General features: G+C 53.7%; 2 protein-coding genes and 1 long non-coding RNA gene across 5 annotated transcripts in view; 1 reads left to right on the top strand and 2 right to left on the bottom strand.

The window, feature by feature from the left end:
- Positions 1–16,618, top strand: part of LOC116957122 (retinoblastoma-associated protein) — a 238,324-nt gene that overhangs the window by 135,017 nt on the left and 86,689 nt on the right. The gene's annotated exons all lie outside the window — the stretch shown is intronic.
- On the bottom strand, positions 1,679–4,190 carry LOC142906765 (uncharacterized). Its single transcript, XR_012930486.1, has 2 exons — positions 4,142–4,190; positions 1,679–4,089 (listed from the first exon to the last, which is right to left on the bottom strand). It is a non-coding gene; the product is annotated as an uncharacterized LOC142906765 (long non-coding RNA).
- The window catches only part of LOC116957176 (lysophosphatidic acid receptor 6-like), a 42,204-nt gene continuing 31,589 nt past the window's right edge, over positions 6,004–16,618 (bottom strand). For both annotated transcript variants that reach the window (XM_032979176.2, XM_076055213.1), the window contains one exon: positions 6,004–8,136. In XM_032979176.2, coding sequence (XP_032835067.2) covers positions 6,023–7,207 — 1,185 coding nt within the window. In that variant the 5' untranslated portion in view covers positions 7,208–8,136 and the 3' untranslated portion in view covers positions 6,004–6,022. The remainder of the gene's footprint in view (positions 8,137–16,618) is intronic.

The following is a 16,618-nucleotide window of genomic DNA, read 5'->3' on the forward strand; positions in this document are numbered from 1 at the left end:
AGGCCCCAGCGGCAGATGCCCCGAGTTGGCTCACTGAGATGACTGGTAGACGCACGCCAGCTGGTTACACCCCCACCCCCCTCTCCGCCTACTGTGCCAACTTGCTGTGTCTTAGCCGCCCGACGCTCTGCTCGTCGTTGCGAGCGTCGCTCCTCGGTCCCCTCCGTTGTTGCTGGAGGGCGACTGCCTCTCTCAACGCAAAAGAAAAAGACAAAGATCCCCCGTATTAGTCTGTAACAGGCTGTTGGGGCAAGTGCTGTTAGCGAGAACCTTTGATGGCCGGAACGGCTCGCGAGGGGGGTGGGTGGCCAGCACCACGCCCGGCCGCCTTTGTCTCCCGTGTGGTGATTGTTTACTACACGCCGTAGCAGGTACTCATTTGAGGCTGAGTCAACCTAGGTGAGGCCCAGGACCACTTTAGATAATCGTCACCGATGTTGGCCGTGAGCAGGAATCGAACTTGGATCGCCAGGTTTGCAGCGTAGCGCCAACTGATACACCACCGCTCCCCATACATACACAGACACACACAGACACACACAGACACACACACAGACAGACACACATAAACCCACACGGACACAGACACACACACAGACACACACGGACACAGACACACAAACAGACACACACGGACACAGACACACACACAGACAAAAAGACAAAGATCCCCCATATAGCCTTAACAGACTGTAGGGGCAAGTGTTGTTAGCAAGCACCTATGAAGGCCGGAACGGTACACGAGGGGGTGGGTGGCCAGCACCACGCCCGACCGCCTTTGTCTCCCTAGTGGCAATGTTTACACACCGCACCAGGTACTCATTTGAGGCTGCGTCGACCTAGGGGAGGCCCGGGACCGGTTCAGATAATCGTCACTGGTGTTGGCCGTGAGCGGGAATCGAACCCGGGTCGCCGGGTTCATAGCGCAGCGCGCTGACCGCTACATCATCTCTCCCCACACACGCGCGGTCAATCACATACTCAAACATGGGCACTCTCAATATAACAACAGCCGCCAGACACACACACAGACGCACACACACAGACGCACACACAGACACACAGACACACACACGCACAGACACACACACACATGCTCACTCTCGGGCCACTTAAAACAAAACCATTCACAAACGGGAACATTTAAAACGTCAATTTCTTTTGCAAACTCTTTCCCCCCCCCCCCCAACCTCATCCTCGCAAACTCCCGTCGCACACAAAGGGGACACAAAAATGCGCGCAAGACAAAATAACAAATAAACAACAACAACACCACAATTTCTCAAAAGTTCAAAGTTCGTGTCAGTGCCGGCTTCCACCCGCGCCGCAGTCCTCCGCAACATTCTCCTCGGACGTGCTGGGATCCTGGAGAGTGGAACAGACGCTGGCTTCTGCGTCGTCCGTTCCTCCGTTGAGTGTGAAAAGTTGCAACAGTGGTGGCTCCTCCTCCGGCCCGGCCCTCCCCTCCCCGTTCGGTGTTGGAGGTTGAAAAACGCTGGAAATCCTACAGAGGAGGGGGACCCCCGCCGCTCCCTCTTTCACTTTCACGCAGACCCCTTCCCCGCCACGGTGAGATGTTGACAACCTCGCCTGGTGTGCAGGAGGTCGTGGGTTCGATCCCGATAACCTGACGATGCCTGCTGCTGCTGTATATTTGGAGTTTGCGTGTCTCTCTCTCTCTATCATCATCGTCACGGTGGCTATGAGATGTTGACAACCTCGCCTCGCATGCAGGAGGTCGTGGGTTCGATCCCGACCCCTGACGCCTGCTGCTGTATGTTTGGAGTTTGCGTGTCTCTCTCTCTCTATCATCATCGTCACGGTGGCTATGAGATGTTGACAACCTCGCCTCGCATGCAGGAGGTCGTGGGTTCGATCCCGACCCCTGACGCCTGCTGCTGTATGTTTGGAGTTTGCGTGTCTCTCTATCATCATTATCACGGTGGCTATGAGATGTTGACAACCTCGCCTCGCATGCAGGAGGTCGTGGGTTCGATCCCGACCCCTGACGATGCCTGCTGCTGTATGTTTGGAGTTTGCGTGTCTCACTCTCTGTCTCTCCCCTAGCACGTTCGGAATCGGCGTCGCCCGTTTACAATATTTGGCCGCAGGCTATACATTTCCAAGTGATGATGAGAAGCCGCCAATTCATCGAGCTGTCATTTGCGATAGCCAGAGTCGCTTCTGAAACTGAGCTTACATAGTATCTCAGTGGGCCTCACAGCCGGTAACAAACAAGAATCCAGTCTGTTCGCCTACAACGCCTCGTGTCGTTTTCACAACGCGAATCGGAGCGCTCTAACGTGATGACGAACGTGTATTGGTGGAATGCGTTTTTTTTGTTTTATATAACACGGGTGCGAACTCTGCTACAACGCGATCGAGCGAACGGAGCGACGTCGCAGCCCGAGTTGGAGTAAGCGGCGGTCGTGACCCCATGCCTTGAGGTAGCGTCGTCGTCATCGTCGTCATCGCACGAGGCGTTGGGATGCTGCTGGATGCTCACAGTAGATGGCTACCCCCCACCACGCGGGCGCCCTCAGTTCGTTGTTCGGCCCTGCTGTTACGCATCTCGCGGACGCGTTATCGCGGACTGGTGCTTTACCCCCCCCCCCCCCGCCGCCCCCCCGTGCATAGTAGATATATTATTTATCATAACGCGATGGATTTCACAACGCCGGCATTCGTGAGGAAGGCAGCCGCCGCTACGACCGCGGTTGTCACAGCAGAAGAGGCCGTCTCTCATTCTCGCGGTCTTCCCCTCGCCGCCCCCCCCGTTCATCGTCGTCCTGCTGACCGAGGAAATCTTTGCAGTGGGCGATTCCGGCGGGAGATTCCATTTATTTAACAAATGAACGTAGAATTTGTTTTTTATTTAAAGCTTTCGTGACTGCAGGGATTTGTATTCTCGGTTGTTTCGGTAAAGTCACCACCACGTAGAAGGGAAACAATGAAATAATTTTTTAATTTAATATTTTATTGTTTCCCTTCTACATGGTGGTGACTTTACCGAAAGAACCAAGAATATGAATGAACATTAAGTCCAAAGGTCACGGGGGGGTGGGGGGGTGACACGCTGGGGGTCACGGGAGGGGGGGGGGTGACACGTGGACCGTCTTTGTTCGATGTTTAGCCACAACAACAACAACAACAGCGATGACGACGACAACAACAACAACAACATGTACGGACGTCGACCGTCTCTCGCGCACCGTACGTCGCCGACCGTTTGCTCGTCGGAGGTGCGAAGAAACGAGTTTGTCGATGATGACGACGTCAACGCGCGTAGGCCCCCCCCCCCCTCCTCCCAGTGGCTTCCTGACATTGAGGAGGGAAGAGCGTTCCAGACGGCCGCGGAAGCGCCGCCGTGCGATGCGTTGGCCGTCTTTGTTCGACGTTCAGCCAACAGCGGTAACAACGATGTTGGTACGCGGAACTTCTTTCGCACCCTACCTAGCCAACCGTTCAATGTATGTACGTATGCAGAACTTCTTTCGCACCCTACCTAGCCAACCGTTCAATGTATGTACGCATGCAGAACTTCTTTCGCACCCTACCTAGCCAACCGTTCAATGTATGTACGTATGCAGAACTTCTTTGGCACCGTACGTAGCCAACCGTTCAATGAATGCGTGGAGGAACCTCTTTGGCACCGTACGTAGCCAACCGTTCAATGAATGCGTGGAGGAACCTCTTTGGCACCGTACGTAGCCAACCGTTCAATGAATGCGTGGAGGAACCTCTTTGGCACCGTACGTAGCCAACCGTTCAATGTATGTACGTATGCAGAACTTCTTTCGCACCGTACGTAGCCAACCGTTCAATGAATGCGTGGAGGAACCTCTTTGGCACCGTACGTAGCCAACCGTTCAATGTATGTACGTATGCAGAACTTCTTTCGCACCGTACGTAGCCAACCGTTCAATGTATGCGTGGAGGAACCTCTTTGGCACCGTACGTAGCCAACCGTTCAATGAATGCGTGGAGGAACCTCTTTGGCACCGTACGTAGCCAACCGTTCAATGAATGCGTGGAGGAACATCTTTGGCACCGTACGTAGCCAACCGTTCAATGTATGCGTGGAGGAACCTCTTTGGCACCGTACGTAGCCAACCGTTCAATGTATGTACGTATGCAGAACTTCTTTGGCACCGTACGTAGCCAACCGTTCAATGAATGCGTGGAGGAACCTCTTTGGCACCGCGTGGAGGAACCTCTTTGGCACCGTACGTAGCCAACCGTTCAATGTATGTACGTATGCAGAACTTCTTTCGCACCGTACGTAGCCAACCGTTCAATGTATGCGTGGAGGAACCTCTTTGGCACCGTACGTAGCCAACCGTTCAATGAATGCGTGGAGGAACCTCTTTGGCACCGTACGTAGCCAACCGTTCAATGAATGCGTGGAGGAACATCTTTGGCACCGTACGTAGCCAACCGTTCAATGTATGCGTGGAGGAACCTCTTTGGCACCGTACGTAGCCAACCGTTCAATGTATGCGTGGAGGAACCTCTTTGGCACCGTACGTAGCCAACCGTTCAATGTATGTACGTATGCAGAACTTCTTTGGCACCGTACGTAGCCAACCGTTCAATGTATGTACGCATGCAGAACTTCTTTGGCACCGTACGTAGCCAACCGTTCAATGAATGCGTGGAGGAACCTCTTTGGCACCGTACGTAGCCAACCGTTCAATGTATGTACGTATGCAGAACTTCTTTCGCACCCTACCTAGCCAACCGTTCAATGTATGTACGTATGCAGAACTTCTTTGGCACCGTACGTAGCCAACCGTTCAATGAATGCGTGGAGGAACCTCTTTGCCACCGTACGTAGCCAACCGTTCAATGTATGTACGTATGCAGAACTTCTTTCGCACCCTACCTAGCCAACCGTTCAATGTATGTACGTATGCAGAACTTCTTTCGCACCGTACGTAGCCAACCATTCAATGTATGCGTGGAGGAACCTCTTTGGCACCGTACGTAGCCAACCGTTCAATGTATGTGTGGAGGAACCTCTTTGGCACCGTACGTAGCCAACCGTTCAATGAATGCGTGGAGGAACCTCTTTGGCACCGTACGTAGCCAACCGTTCAATGAATGCGTGGAGGAACCTCTTTGGCACCGTACGTAGCCAACCGTTCAATGTATGCGTGGAGGAACCTCTTTGGCACCGTACGTAGCCAACCGTTCAATTAATGCGTGGAGGAACCTCTTTGGCACCGTACGTAGCCAACCGTTCAATGTATGTACGTATGCAGAACTTCTTTGGCACCGTACGTAGCCAACCGTTCAATGTATGTACGTATGCAGAACTTCTTTGGCACCGTACGTAGCCAACCGTTCAATGTATGTACGTATGCAGAACTTCTTTCGCACCGTACGTAGCCAACCGTTCAATGTATGCGTGGAGGAACATCTTTGGCACCGTACGTAGCCAACCGTTCAATGTATGTACGTATGCAGAACTTCTTTCGCACCGTACGTAGCCAACCGTTCAATGTATGTACGTATGCAGAACTTCTTTCGCACCGTACGTAGCCAACCGTTCAATGTATGCGTGGAGGAACATCTTTGGCACCGTACGTAGCCAACCGTTCAATGTATGTACGTATGCAGAACTTCTTTCGCACCGTACGTAGCCAACCGTTCAATGTATGCGTGGAGGAACCTCTTTGGCACCGTACGTAGCCAACCGTTCAATGTATGTACGTATGCAGAACTTCTTTCGCACCGTACGTAGCCAACCGTTCAATGTATGTACGTATGCAGAACTTCTTTCGCACCGTACGTAGCCAACCGTTCAATGTATGTACGTATGCAGAACTTCTTTCGCACCGTACGTAGCCAACCGTTCAATGTATGCGTGGATCTAATCTTTGGCACCGTACGTAGCCAACCGTTCAATGAATGCGTGGAGGAACCTCTTTGGCACCGTACGTAGCCAACGGCGCTAAGCGGAGGTGCGTCAACTCCCTCCTCCCTCCTCGTCCACCTCCCCCCCTCCCCCCACGATCCGTCACACCTGGCTCTGGCTCTGGCTCTGCTGCCTGGTGAGGCTCGCCCTGCCGTTGACCCCTCCGGCGCGCTCCCCGGCCATCGCCATGACGCTCTCGGTGACGCGCAGCGTCTCGGACAGGAGGAACGACGAGCCGCGGTTGACGCCGCGGCGCAGCGACCGCCGGAACGCCTCCGTCGTGAAGTAGTAGATGATGGGGTCGAGGCAGCAGTTGGCGCTTGCCAGGCACAGCGTGATGGGGTAGGCCGCCTTGACGGCGCGCAGCGCCGCGCAGCTCGTGATGGTGTCGCGGCGCACCAGCGTGTAGAAGACGAGCACCACGTGGTGCGGCAGGAAGCACGCGACGAAGATGACCACGGTCGCGGTGATCATGCGCTGGATCTTGCGCCGGTCGAAGGGGCTCCGCTGGAGGCCCCGCGACCCGTTGATGGTCTTGAGGATCATGCAGGAGCAGTAGACCATGACGACGAGCGGGATGAGGAAGCCCACCACCTCCATGAAGATGACGATGGACGAGAGGAAGCTCTTCCACGTGTTGGTGGGGAAGTTCTCGAAGCACGTCCGGGGCCCGTCGGGCGACGACGCGTTGGTGCCACCGGCGTTGTTGGTCGTCTTGAGCAGGAACGAGGGGCTCGAGCCCAGGATGACGATGAGCCACACGCCGACGCAGGCGGCCCTGGCGGCGCGCGGCGTGCGCAGCGTCCGCGAGCGGAACGGGTGCACGATGGCGAGGAAGCGGTCGGCGCAGATGCACGTGAGGAAGAGGACGCTGCCGTACATGTTGGTGAGGAAGAGGACGCCGCTGAGCTTGCAGAGCCAGTCGCCGAAGGGCCACCCGCCGCGCACGTAGTAGACGGCGCGGAAGGGCAGCGTCGCGATGAAGAAGAGGTCGGAGAGCACCAGGTTGAACATGTACGTGGTGGCCTCGGTGCGGTGGCCCAGGCAGCAGCAGAACACGCCGAGGGCGACGCTGTTGGTGAGCAGGCCCAGGACGAAGATGAGGCTGTACGACGCCGCGTAGAAGGTGCGCTTGAAGCCCTCGTCGATCTCGCAGCTCTGGGCCGCGGCCGCGGCCGCCGAGGAGATGGCGCCGAGGCTGCCGTTGGCGAACGCCTCGGCGGCGCCGGACAGGGCCGCCGAGGACGGGGCCTCCGCGCCGAGCCACGCCAGAGACGCGTTCTCCATCGGTGGTTGGGGGTGGGGTTTGTTTGGCCGGGGGGGGGGGGGGTGGTGTGTGTGGGGCGTTTGTTGTTTTGTTTTTTTGGCTCTCACTCTGCGGCCGCGGAGGGGCCGCCGGGCATAATGAGCCGGAGGTGGGGCGGGCAGGCGGGCGGGCAGGAGGGTGGGTGAATTGGTGGGTGGATTGGTGGGTGGGAGGGCGGGTGGAAAGGTGGGTGAGCGGGGCCGGGAGGGTGGGTGGGTGGATTTGTGGGCGGAAAGGTGGGTGAATTGGTGGGTGGGAGTGTGGGTAAATAGCCGGGTGGACGGGCAAGCGGGTGGACGGGCAAGCGGGGGAGGGTGGGGGTGGATTGGTGGGTGGGGAGGGTAGGTGGATTGGTGGGTGGGGAGGGTGGGTGATTTGGTGGGTGGGGAGGGTGGGTGATTTGGTGGGTGGGTGATTTGGTGGGTGGGCGGGCAGATGGTTGAAGTGAGAAGTGAGGCACACAGGTGCTGTGGCTTGGCCTTGCCAGTCGACCGAGGCCGTTCTTTCAGCCCGAACCAATTAAGCGATTATAGCAGCAGCAGCAGGCGGTGACGGCTACGGCGGCGGTGGTGGCGGCGGTGGTGGCACTGCCTTTACCCCTCAGGGGTAAGGCTCGATAATCCCCGAGCCTCTCTGCGAATTAGACGGCACACCTCCGCGTGCGAGCACGCGCGTCCGTGTCAATCTCGTTTTTGTTGTTGTATGTATGTATATGCACAATTATTTGAGCCTTGTGCGATAAGCGTTGTGTGTTTGCGTCTAGGTCTCCGTGTAATCGTGTTGTTGCTGTTGTTGTTGTTCTCGTCGTGGTTGTCGTTCCCGCGTGGAATCTTTGGGGTTCGGGCGGACTCCCGCCGCGTTGGGTTTTGGTTTTGTCAGAGTCCTAAGCTTCGGCAGGGGTGGTTGCGTCCTGTGTGGGTGGGGGAAAAGAGAGAGAGAGACAGACAGCAGCGATTAGTGCTAGCGGTCCACGCATGATGACCAACAGCATCGCAGCGTTCTACTGTAGCGTCACCCGACACTCCCACCGGGATTAGAACTCGCGACGCCCAAAGGTGTCCGGCACCGTCCACCACCGTCCACGTCGTTATCAATCGTGTTGAAATATCCTGGCGTTGCAGAATGTATATTTATGTTTTTGTAGCTTGTGAGGCGTGGCGTGGGGGGGTGGCAGGCGAAGGCTTTCGCGGAAGAGAATCGGAATCTGTATTTGTACTGCAGCAGGAGGAATCTGATGAGCTACAAAGCTCTTTCCCCCCGCCCCGCACAGATGTCCAGTAGGGTCAGACGGGGATTGGAACGTTACAGCAAAGCGTGCAGGCCCTACTGCGTGGGTCGTGGGTCGTGAGATTTTGAAGTCCGCGGGCCGTGTCGGATGCCCCCCCCACCTCCTTTCCTGTCTTAGCTTCGGAGCGGGCGGTTCAAAGAGGTGTAAAAATCCTGCCTGTAGCCTGACGGTGCTGCTGGTGGTTGTGGTTCTTCTTCTCGTCGTTGTTGTTGTTGTAATTACCGGCGAAAAACGTCACGGCAACTCGAATTGTAAACGTCGTTGTGGGTTTAAGTCTTCAACACAACAACAACAACGGTTTTGGTGACACAAACCCCTCGACTCAATCGGATGTGGCGGGCGGTGGTGTTGGCGGCGGGTTTAATGACACGTTTGTGTCCACGCGATCTCACCCCGGCCAACCAAAAAAACAAACCAAACAAGCCTCCGATTAAAGCTTTCGTGACTGCAGTGATTCATATTCTTGGTTCTTTCGGTGAAGTCACGTTGAAGGGAAACAATAAAATATATATACGAAACAATAAAATTCTCACGACGTTTCGACTGCAACACAAGCAGTCATCATCAGCCGTTGGTTTTCACACCTGATGATTACTGCTTGTGGTGTTGCAGTCGAAACGTCGTGAGAATTGTATTGTTTTATATATATTATTTTATTGTTTCCCTTCAACGTGACTTTACCGAAAGAACCAAGAATATAAACAAACCTCTATTATGGATAAACTCGATGTGTTTTATAATAATTGTTTTTTTACCCCTTTTATCTGGTAACAAAACTGACACCTTTTTTTTTACAAGGAGGAGTGTTTGCATTGACCACAATACCTGCGGTCGGAATGCAAACAAAAAACATAACTCTGATAATGTATGTATGCACCGTCCTTGAAATTGATTGATCCACACCCGAGACAGCTTTCCCTTAGAGCCTCGTCTCACGTTGGTGTTGGACCAGATGACGCCAAAAGGTGTCAGATTTGTTTTGCGAGGTAAACGGGGTAAAAACCCAATTATTATAGTTTGCTACTGGCAAAGGAAGTTACATTCGATGTGCTGTGTTTACTGGTAACCGCATGGTGGCTAAACAATTCCCGTTCCCGCTTCCGAGACGTCTTGCAAGTCGCGTGGCTGTGTGGGTGGTTGGGTGTACGTGCGTGTATGTGTGTGTGTGTGGGGAGCGATAGCGTAGCGGTTAGCGCTACGCCGCGCTATGAACCCGGCGACACGGGTTCGATTCCAGCTCGCGGCCAACACCGGTGACGATTATCTGAACCGGTTCCGGGCCTCCCCTAGGTCGACTCAGCCCATTAAATGAGTACCCGGTGCTGTGTGTGTAGTAAACATCGCCACCGGTGAGACAAAGGCGGTCGGGCGTGGTGCTGGCCACCCCCACCCCCTCGTGTGCCGTTCCGGCCTTCACAGGTGCTGCTCGCTAACAGCACTTGCCCCTGCAGTCTGTTACGGGCTACACGGGGGGATCTTTGTCCCGTTCGCCCCCGCGGAATCTCGGAGCGGCTATCGGCGTTTCGTTTTATTTGGAGAGCCGCGGCGGTAGCAGCGGGCACGCAGGAAATGTTAACTACCTCGCCTCGTATACAGGGAGGTCGTGGGTTTGATCTTGTACCCTGACGACGCCTGCTGCTGCTGCTGCTGAAATATTTGGAGTTTGCGCGCGTCTCTCTCCCTCCCTGCCAGCGGTCGCGTGGAATTTTTTCCTACGGGGCCTTCCGTTTCCCCCCCCCCCCTCCTCCACGTTAAGAATCGACACCACGCGTTGGGAGTTTTAGGCGACTAGAAATTCCCACGCGGCGACGACGATGAGGAGGAGGAGCCGCTTGGGCGAGCTGTTCGTTTGCGATGGTCGGGGGCGGTCGCTTCTGAAAAATTAGCCACGTAGCAGCTCAGTGGGGGCCTTGCACCTGGTAACAATAAAAAAAAAATATATAGCTTCGACAATCAACGTGCGTTGAGAGTTCTCGACTGCTACACATTTCCGCACGACGATGACGACGATAAGGCCGCCGCTTCGTCCAGCTGTCGTTTGCGATGGCCGGGGTCGCTTAGTTTTCTTTTTGGGGGGTGGAGGGGAGGGCCTTACACCTGGTAAAGTAAACGACGTTTTTGTGTATAGTTGTTTAGATGCAGTTGAGTTTTCTGCTCCTTGGCAACCGCGGTAGGTGCGGTTGCGGGCGCGTTGCCACAAGCAATGCCATGTGCAGTGCCACACGCAATGCCATGTGCAGTGCCACACGCACGCCACCGCCACTCGTCCCAGCTATTTTTCCACTGACCGCCACCGCCACCACCGCCGCCACCACCACCACCCCGGTTGCCCGGTTAGTTTTATTTTTGAAGCCCTTCTCGGCCGTCGTCGCGCGTCCGGGTAAATTTATTTCGCGTTGCCTTCTATTTCCAGCGGACATCCAAAACGCCGGGGCCCACCCCATCCCCCCCCCCACTCCCCCCCTAGCCCCCTATCCTTTGCTCTTCATTGTTAGAAGGGCGTTTTTATTGCTACTACTACTAGTATTAGATTATTATTTTAATTGACGAGTTCATGAAGCCCGTCTTCGCCAGGCAAAAGTTTCCAATAAATATAACGATTAAACTGTTATAAATTTTACGTGAATTTTCTTTTTTTTAAACCTACGATCAGACCACTAACAGCTGCTCCAAACATTTGAATTTTTGTGCAACAGCAAAACACAAATCGTTGACGATTCTATTCAACTTCTTACATTTAAAGGCGTACACAACGGAAACTGCTCAATTAAAAAAAAAGAAACGTTGGAACTTAGTGGATGAGGGGTAGCTCTCGTTTTCGAATTGTTCAGGTGTGAACGTCATACAATGCGGATTTTGTTTTCGTTCAAAACCAGCTTGAATCCGAAATATCTCACAAAAACAATAAAACATTGAGGAGTGGTTCTCGCTTTAAAAATGTTTTGCCGTCTAAGGCTCTTATCAAACAAACAGAAACGCAATCTTATATTTTGAACAGTTTCTGAATGGACACCACGCACAAAACGTGTTTTATGGGGCACTTACAATCGAGATTTGGGGGTCCCCAAAGCCACCTAGACACCAAATTTTTCAGCTTTCTACTTTGTCGGGAAGCACAAGGGGTTTTAATTTTTTTAGACATACGGATCAAGGTCTTTATTTATATAAGAGATCATATATCTTTAAATAAATAATCACGTCCGCAACGTTGCCACGTTCATGGTTTATAACGCGTTACAGAGCCGGAGGGGTGGGGAAGGGCATCATCGACATGATATGACGCGATGGCTATGAGATGTTAAGGACCTCGCCTGGTGTACAGGAGGTCGTGGGTTCGATCCTGACCCTGACGAATCCTGCTGTACATTTGGAGTTTGCGTGTCTCTCTCTCTCTCTCTCGCATCATCATCACGGTGCGCTATGAGATGTTAACTACCTCGCCTGGTGTACAGGAGGTCGTGGGTTTGATCCTGACCCTGACGAATCCTGCTGTACATTTGGAGTTTGCGTGTCTCTCTCGCATCATCATCACGGTGGCTGAGATGTTAACTACCTCGCCTGGTGTACAGGAGGTCGTGGGTTCGATCCTGACCCTGACGAATCCTGCTGTACATTTGGAGTTTGCGTGTCTCTCTCTCTCGCATCATCATCACGGTGGCTATGAGATGTTAATGACCTCGCCTGGTGTACAGGAGGTCGTGGGTTCGATCCTGACCCTGACGAATCCTGCTGTACATTTTGAGTTTGCGTGTCTCTCTCTCTCTCTCGCATCATCATCACGGTGGCTGAGATGTTAACGACCTCGCCCTGGTGTACAGGAGGTCGTGGGTTCGATCCTGACCCTAACGAATCCTGCTGTACATTTGGAGTTTGCGTGTCTCTCTCTCTCTCGCAACATCACGGTGGCTATGAGATATTAACGACCTCGCCTGATGTACAGGAGGTCGTGGGTTCGACCCCGACCCTGACGCCCACTGTATATTTTGAGTTTGCGTGTCTCTCTCTCTCATCATGATCATCACGGTGGCTATGAGATATTAACGACCTCGCCTGATGTACAGGAGGTCGTGGGTTCGACCCCGACCCTGACGCCTGTATATTTGGAGTTTGCGCGTCTCTCTCTCTCTCTCATCATCATCACGGTGGCTATGAGATGTTAACGACCTCGCCTGATGTACAGGAGGTCGTGGGTTCGACCCCGACCCTGACGCCTGCTGTATATTTTGAGTTTGCGTGTCTCTCTCTCTCTCATCATCATCATCATCACGGTGGCTATGAGATGTTAACTACCTCGCCTGGTGTACAGGAGGTCGTGGGTTCGACCCCGACCCTGACGCCTGCTGTATATTTGGAGTGTGCGCGTCTCTCTCTCTCTCATCATCATCACGGTGGCTATGAGATGTTAACGACCTCGCCTGATGTACAGGAGGTCGTGGGTTCGACCCCGACCCTGACGCCCGCTGTATATTTTGAGTTTGCGTGTCTGGCTCTTTCTCCCTGTGGTCACGTGGATTTTTCTCCAGCTCCCCCGGTTTTTGCCCTTCACATTTCAAATCAACATCACGCGTTCAGGGCATTTGCCTGCTGCTAAAAATTTCCACATGATGATGATGATGATGACGATGATGATAAGCCACTTCTTTGAGCTATAATTTGTGATAGCCAGGTCGCTTCTGAAAATAGAGCGATGTATCTCAGTGGGGCCTTACCTGGTAAAATAAAACATAATATAAATTTCGATTTAAAGCTTTCGTGACTGCAAGGATTCATCTTCTTTGGTTCTTTCGGTAAAGTCACCACCACGTGGAATGAGAATAAAATAATAAATTGATAAAATAAAATAACACAATAAAATTCTCGCGACGTTTCGGCCACAACACAAGTGGCCTTCTGTTCCCTTCACCTGTCGTCCCGACAGGTCTGTTCCTTCCACCTGAAGAAGGCCGCTTGTGTTGTGGCCGAAACGTCTATTGTGTTATTTTATTTTATTAATTTATTACTTTATCCTCATTCTACGTGACTTTACCGAAAGAACCAAAGAAGAAGAACACAATTAATAGTTTAAGGCGAGCGAGCGAGCGAGCGTGCGGTTGGGCTGTATTGGTCAAGACGGACATAATAACGACGGCGCTATTTGCAACGCACACAACACTACACCGCCACAGACACCGAACGACCTCGACCCTTGAGTCACGCGGCCAGATGTTAACTACTTCGCCCGCTGTGCAGGAGGCCCGTGGGTTCGAATCCCGACCCCCTGGCGACGCCTGCTGTATATTTAGAGTCTGCGCGTCTCTCTCTCTCTCTCTCTTCTTCTTCTTCTCCTCCTCTCCCCGTTGGTGGTCGCGTGGATGTTTCTCCGGGTCCTTCCGGTTCTCTATCCCCTCCACGTTTAACATCGACATCGCCCAGCCACGCGTTCGGAGCAATTGCCTGCTGAGATAAATTTCCACTCGGCGGCGGTGAGCTGTCATTTGCGATGGGCAGGTCGCTTCGACGAAAAAGAGAGAGCGCTACGTAGCAGCTCAGCTGGAGGGGGGCGGGGGAGGGGGGGTGCTTACACCGGGCAAAAATGAAAAAAAAAATGGTTAAGTTTTAGAGAGAACAAACACCGCTTGGCTCCAGCGCCTCGGCGCATCATCCGGTGCCGCAGACGATTTCGCGTAGGTACGTTCTGTTCTCTTGCGACGACGCTGCGTGTCTTGGAGAGAGAGAGATATATACATCCGGAGAGATGTGTAATGTATATATATATCTCTAAAACGCAACGCTGAACGTTTCTTTACAACGCAGATGCGAACTTTGATGTGTGTACAGCGCGATCGAGCGTGAACGGAAACCACTACATTTTGATTTAAAGCTTTCGTGGCTGCAGGGATTCATATTCTTGGTTCTTTCGGTAAAGTCACCACCACCACCACGTAGAAGGGGAAAACAATAAAATAATAAAAATATAAAACAATAAAATTATCACGACGTCTCGACTTCAACACAAGCAGTCATCATCGGGTGTGAAAACCACAGCAAGTAACAATTTGAAGAAAAAAAAAACGGCCACTTTTTTCAAAATGTTCATGCTGCGGTTTCCACACCTGATGATGATTGCTTGTGCTGCTGCAGTCGAAACGTCGTGAGAATTTCGCCGTTTTATATTGTTATTATTTTTTTATTGTTTCCCCTTCTCCGTGGTGACTTTACCGAAAGAACCGAGAATAGGAATAGAAACCTAGGGGGTGATGCACGGGGGTCACGGGGGTCACGGTTGGTGCACGGGCACGGTTTCAAGCCTGCGGCTGCCCATCTCGGTTGCCCGTCTCTGCTCTAGACCCAGAGTCACAGTCTCCACGAGTCACAGTCTCTCAGAGTCCCAGCCTCTCAGAATCCCAGTCTCTCAGAGTCACAGTCTCTCAGAATCCCAGTCTCTCAGAGTCCCAGCCTCTCAGAATCCCAGTCTCCACGAGTCACAGTCTCTCAGAATCCCAGTCTCTCAGAGTCACAGTCTCCACGAGTCACAGTCTCTCAGAGTCCCAGTCTCTCAGAGTCACAGTCTCCACGAGTCCCAGTCTCTCAGAGTCCCAGTCTCTCAAGAGTCCCAGTCTCCACGAGTCCCAGTCTCTCAGAGTCCCAGTCTCTCAAGAGTCCCAGTCTCCACTAGTCCCAGTCTCTCAGAGTCCCAGTCTCCACGAGTCCCAGTCTCTCAAGAGTCACAGTCTCTCAAGAATCCCAGTCTCCACGAGTCACAGTCTCCACGAGTCCCAGTCTCCACGAGTCCCAGTCTCTCAGAGTCCCAGTCTCCACGAGTCCCAGTCTCCCCGAGTCTCTAGACCCCGAGTCACAGTCTCCACGAGTCTCTAGACCACGAGTCACAGTCTCCACGAGTCCCAGTCTCTCCGAGTCCCGGTCTTCCCGAGTCTCTAGACCCTGAGTTCCAGTCTCCCTGAGTCTCTAGACCCTGAGTCTGGGTCTCCCCGAGTTCCAGTCTCCCTGAGACCCAGTCTCCCAAAGTCTCGAGAACCTGAGTCAGAGTCTCCCCGAGTCTCTAGTCCCCGTGTCCCAGTCTCCCCGAGTCTCTAGTCCCCGTGTCCCAGTCTCCCCGAGTATCTAGACCCTGAGTCTCGGTCTCCCCGAGTTCCAGTCTCCCTGAGACCCAGTCTCCCCGAGTCTCTAGACCCCAAGTCTGAGTCCCCCTGAGTCCCAGTCTCCCAAAGTCTCGAGAACCTGAGTCAGAGTCTCCCCGAGTCTCTAGTCCCCGAGTCCCAGTCTCCCTGAGTCTCTAGTCCCCGAGTCCCAGTCTCTCCGAGTCTCTAGACCCAGAGTCACAGTCTCCCCGAGTCTCTAGACCCTGAGTCTCGGTCTCCCCGAGTTCCAGTCTCCCTGAGACCCAGTCTCCCAAAGTCTCGAGAACCTGAGTCACAGTCTCCCCGAGTCTCTAGACCCTGAGTCTCGGTCTCCCCGAGTCCCCCAGGCTCCCTGAGCCGCAGGGGGGCCGCTCATCTGGCCCACCGACTCCCCCGCCACTGCTCTAGAGGGGCGCCCCCACGCTGCCATGCCAGGCAGCCATTATAGCGACTCGGGCCTTTAAAACTCCACACCCCCCCACCCCGCGCCTCCCTCCATCGTCCCTGTCAGCACCTCCCCAGTTGAAAAGAAACCAGCGTGGAGTGAGTCGACGCATTCCAGCATTCCAGCATTCCAGAATTCCAGAATTCCACGCGGGATTTTCCAGATGATCCCCTCCTCCACTCCCCCTCCCCCACCCCATGCTTGGGATCGTGGAAAAAAAACGATCCCAGCCACTCTTAAGACTTCTCGGTTTCCAGCCGCGTTGCACTCGGACACTGGGGGGCTGTAAGCAGTTGTGGTGATTCATCAAACCGCAAAATTGTGTTGGCGATGAAGTCATTAAGGCACCACCACAACCACGGAGATCCACCGATTCGGACAGAATCATAGACTCACACATAACATCCGTAGGCACGCCACGGATACACGTAGACTCGCACACAGACCCGTCAGACTCGCACAGACACACACAGACTAGCACATGGGCCCATACACTCACACGTGGACTCACAGACCCACAGATACCCGTACTCGCACATAG

Source organism: Petromyzon marinus, chromosome 70 (assembly GCF_048934315.1).
Source record: "Petromyzon marinus isolate PM22_M1 ecotype Great Lakes invasive population chromosome 70, UKy_Petmar_22M1.pri1.0, whole genome shotgun sequence".
In the NCBI taxonomy this organism is placed as follows: domain Eukaryota; kingdom Metazoa; phylum Chordata; class Hyperoartia; order Petromyzontiformes; family Petromyzontidae; genus Petromyzon; species Petromyzon marinus.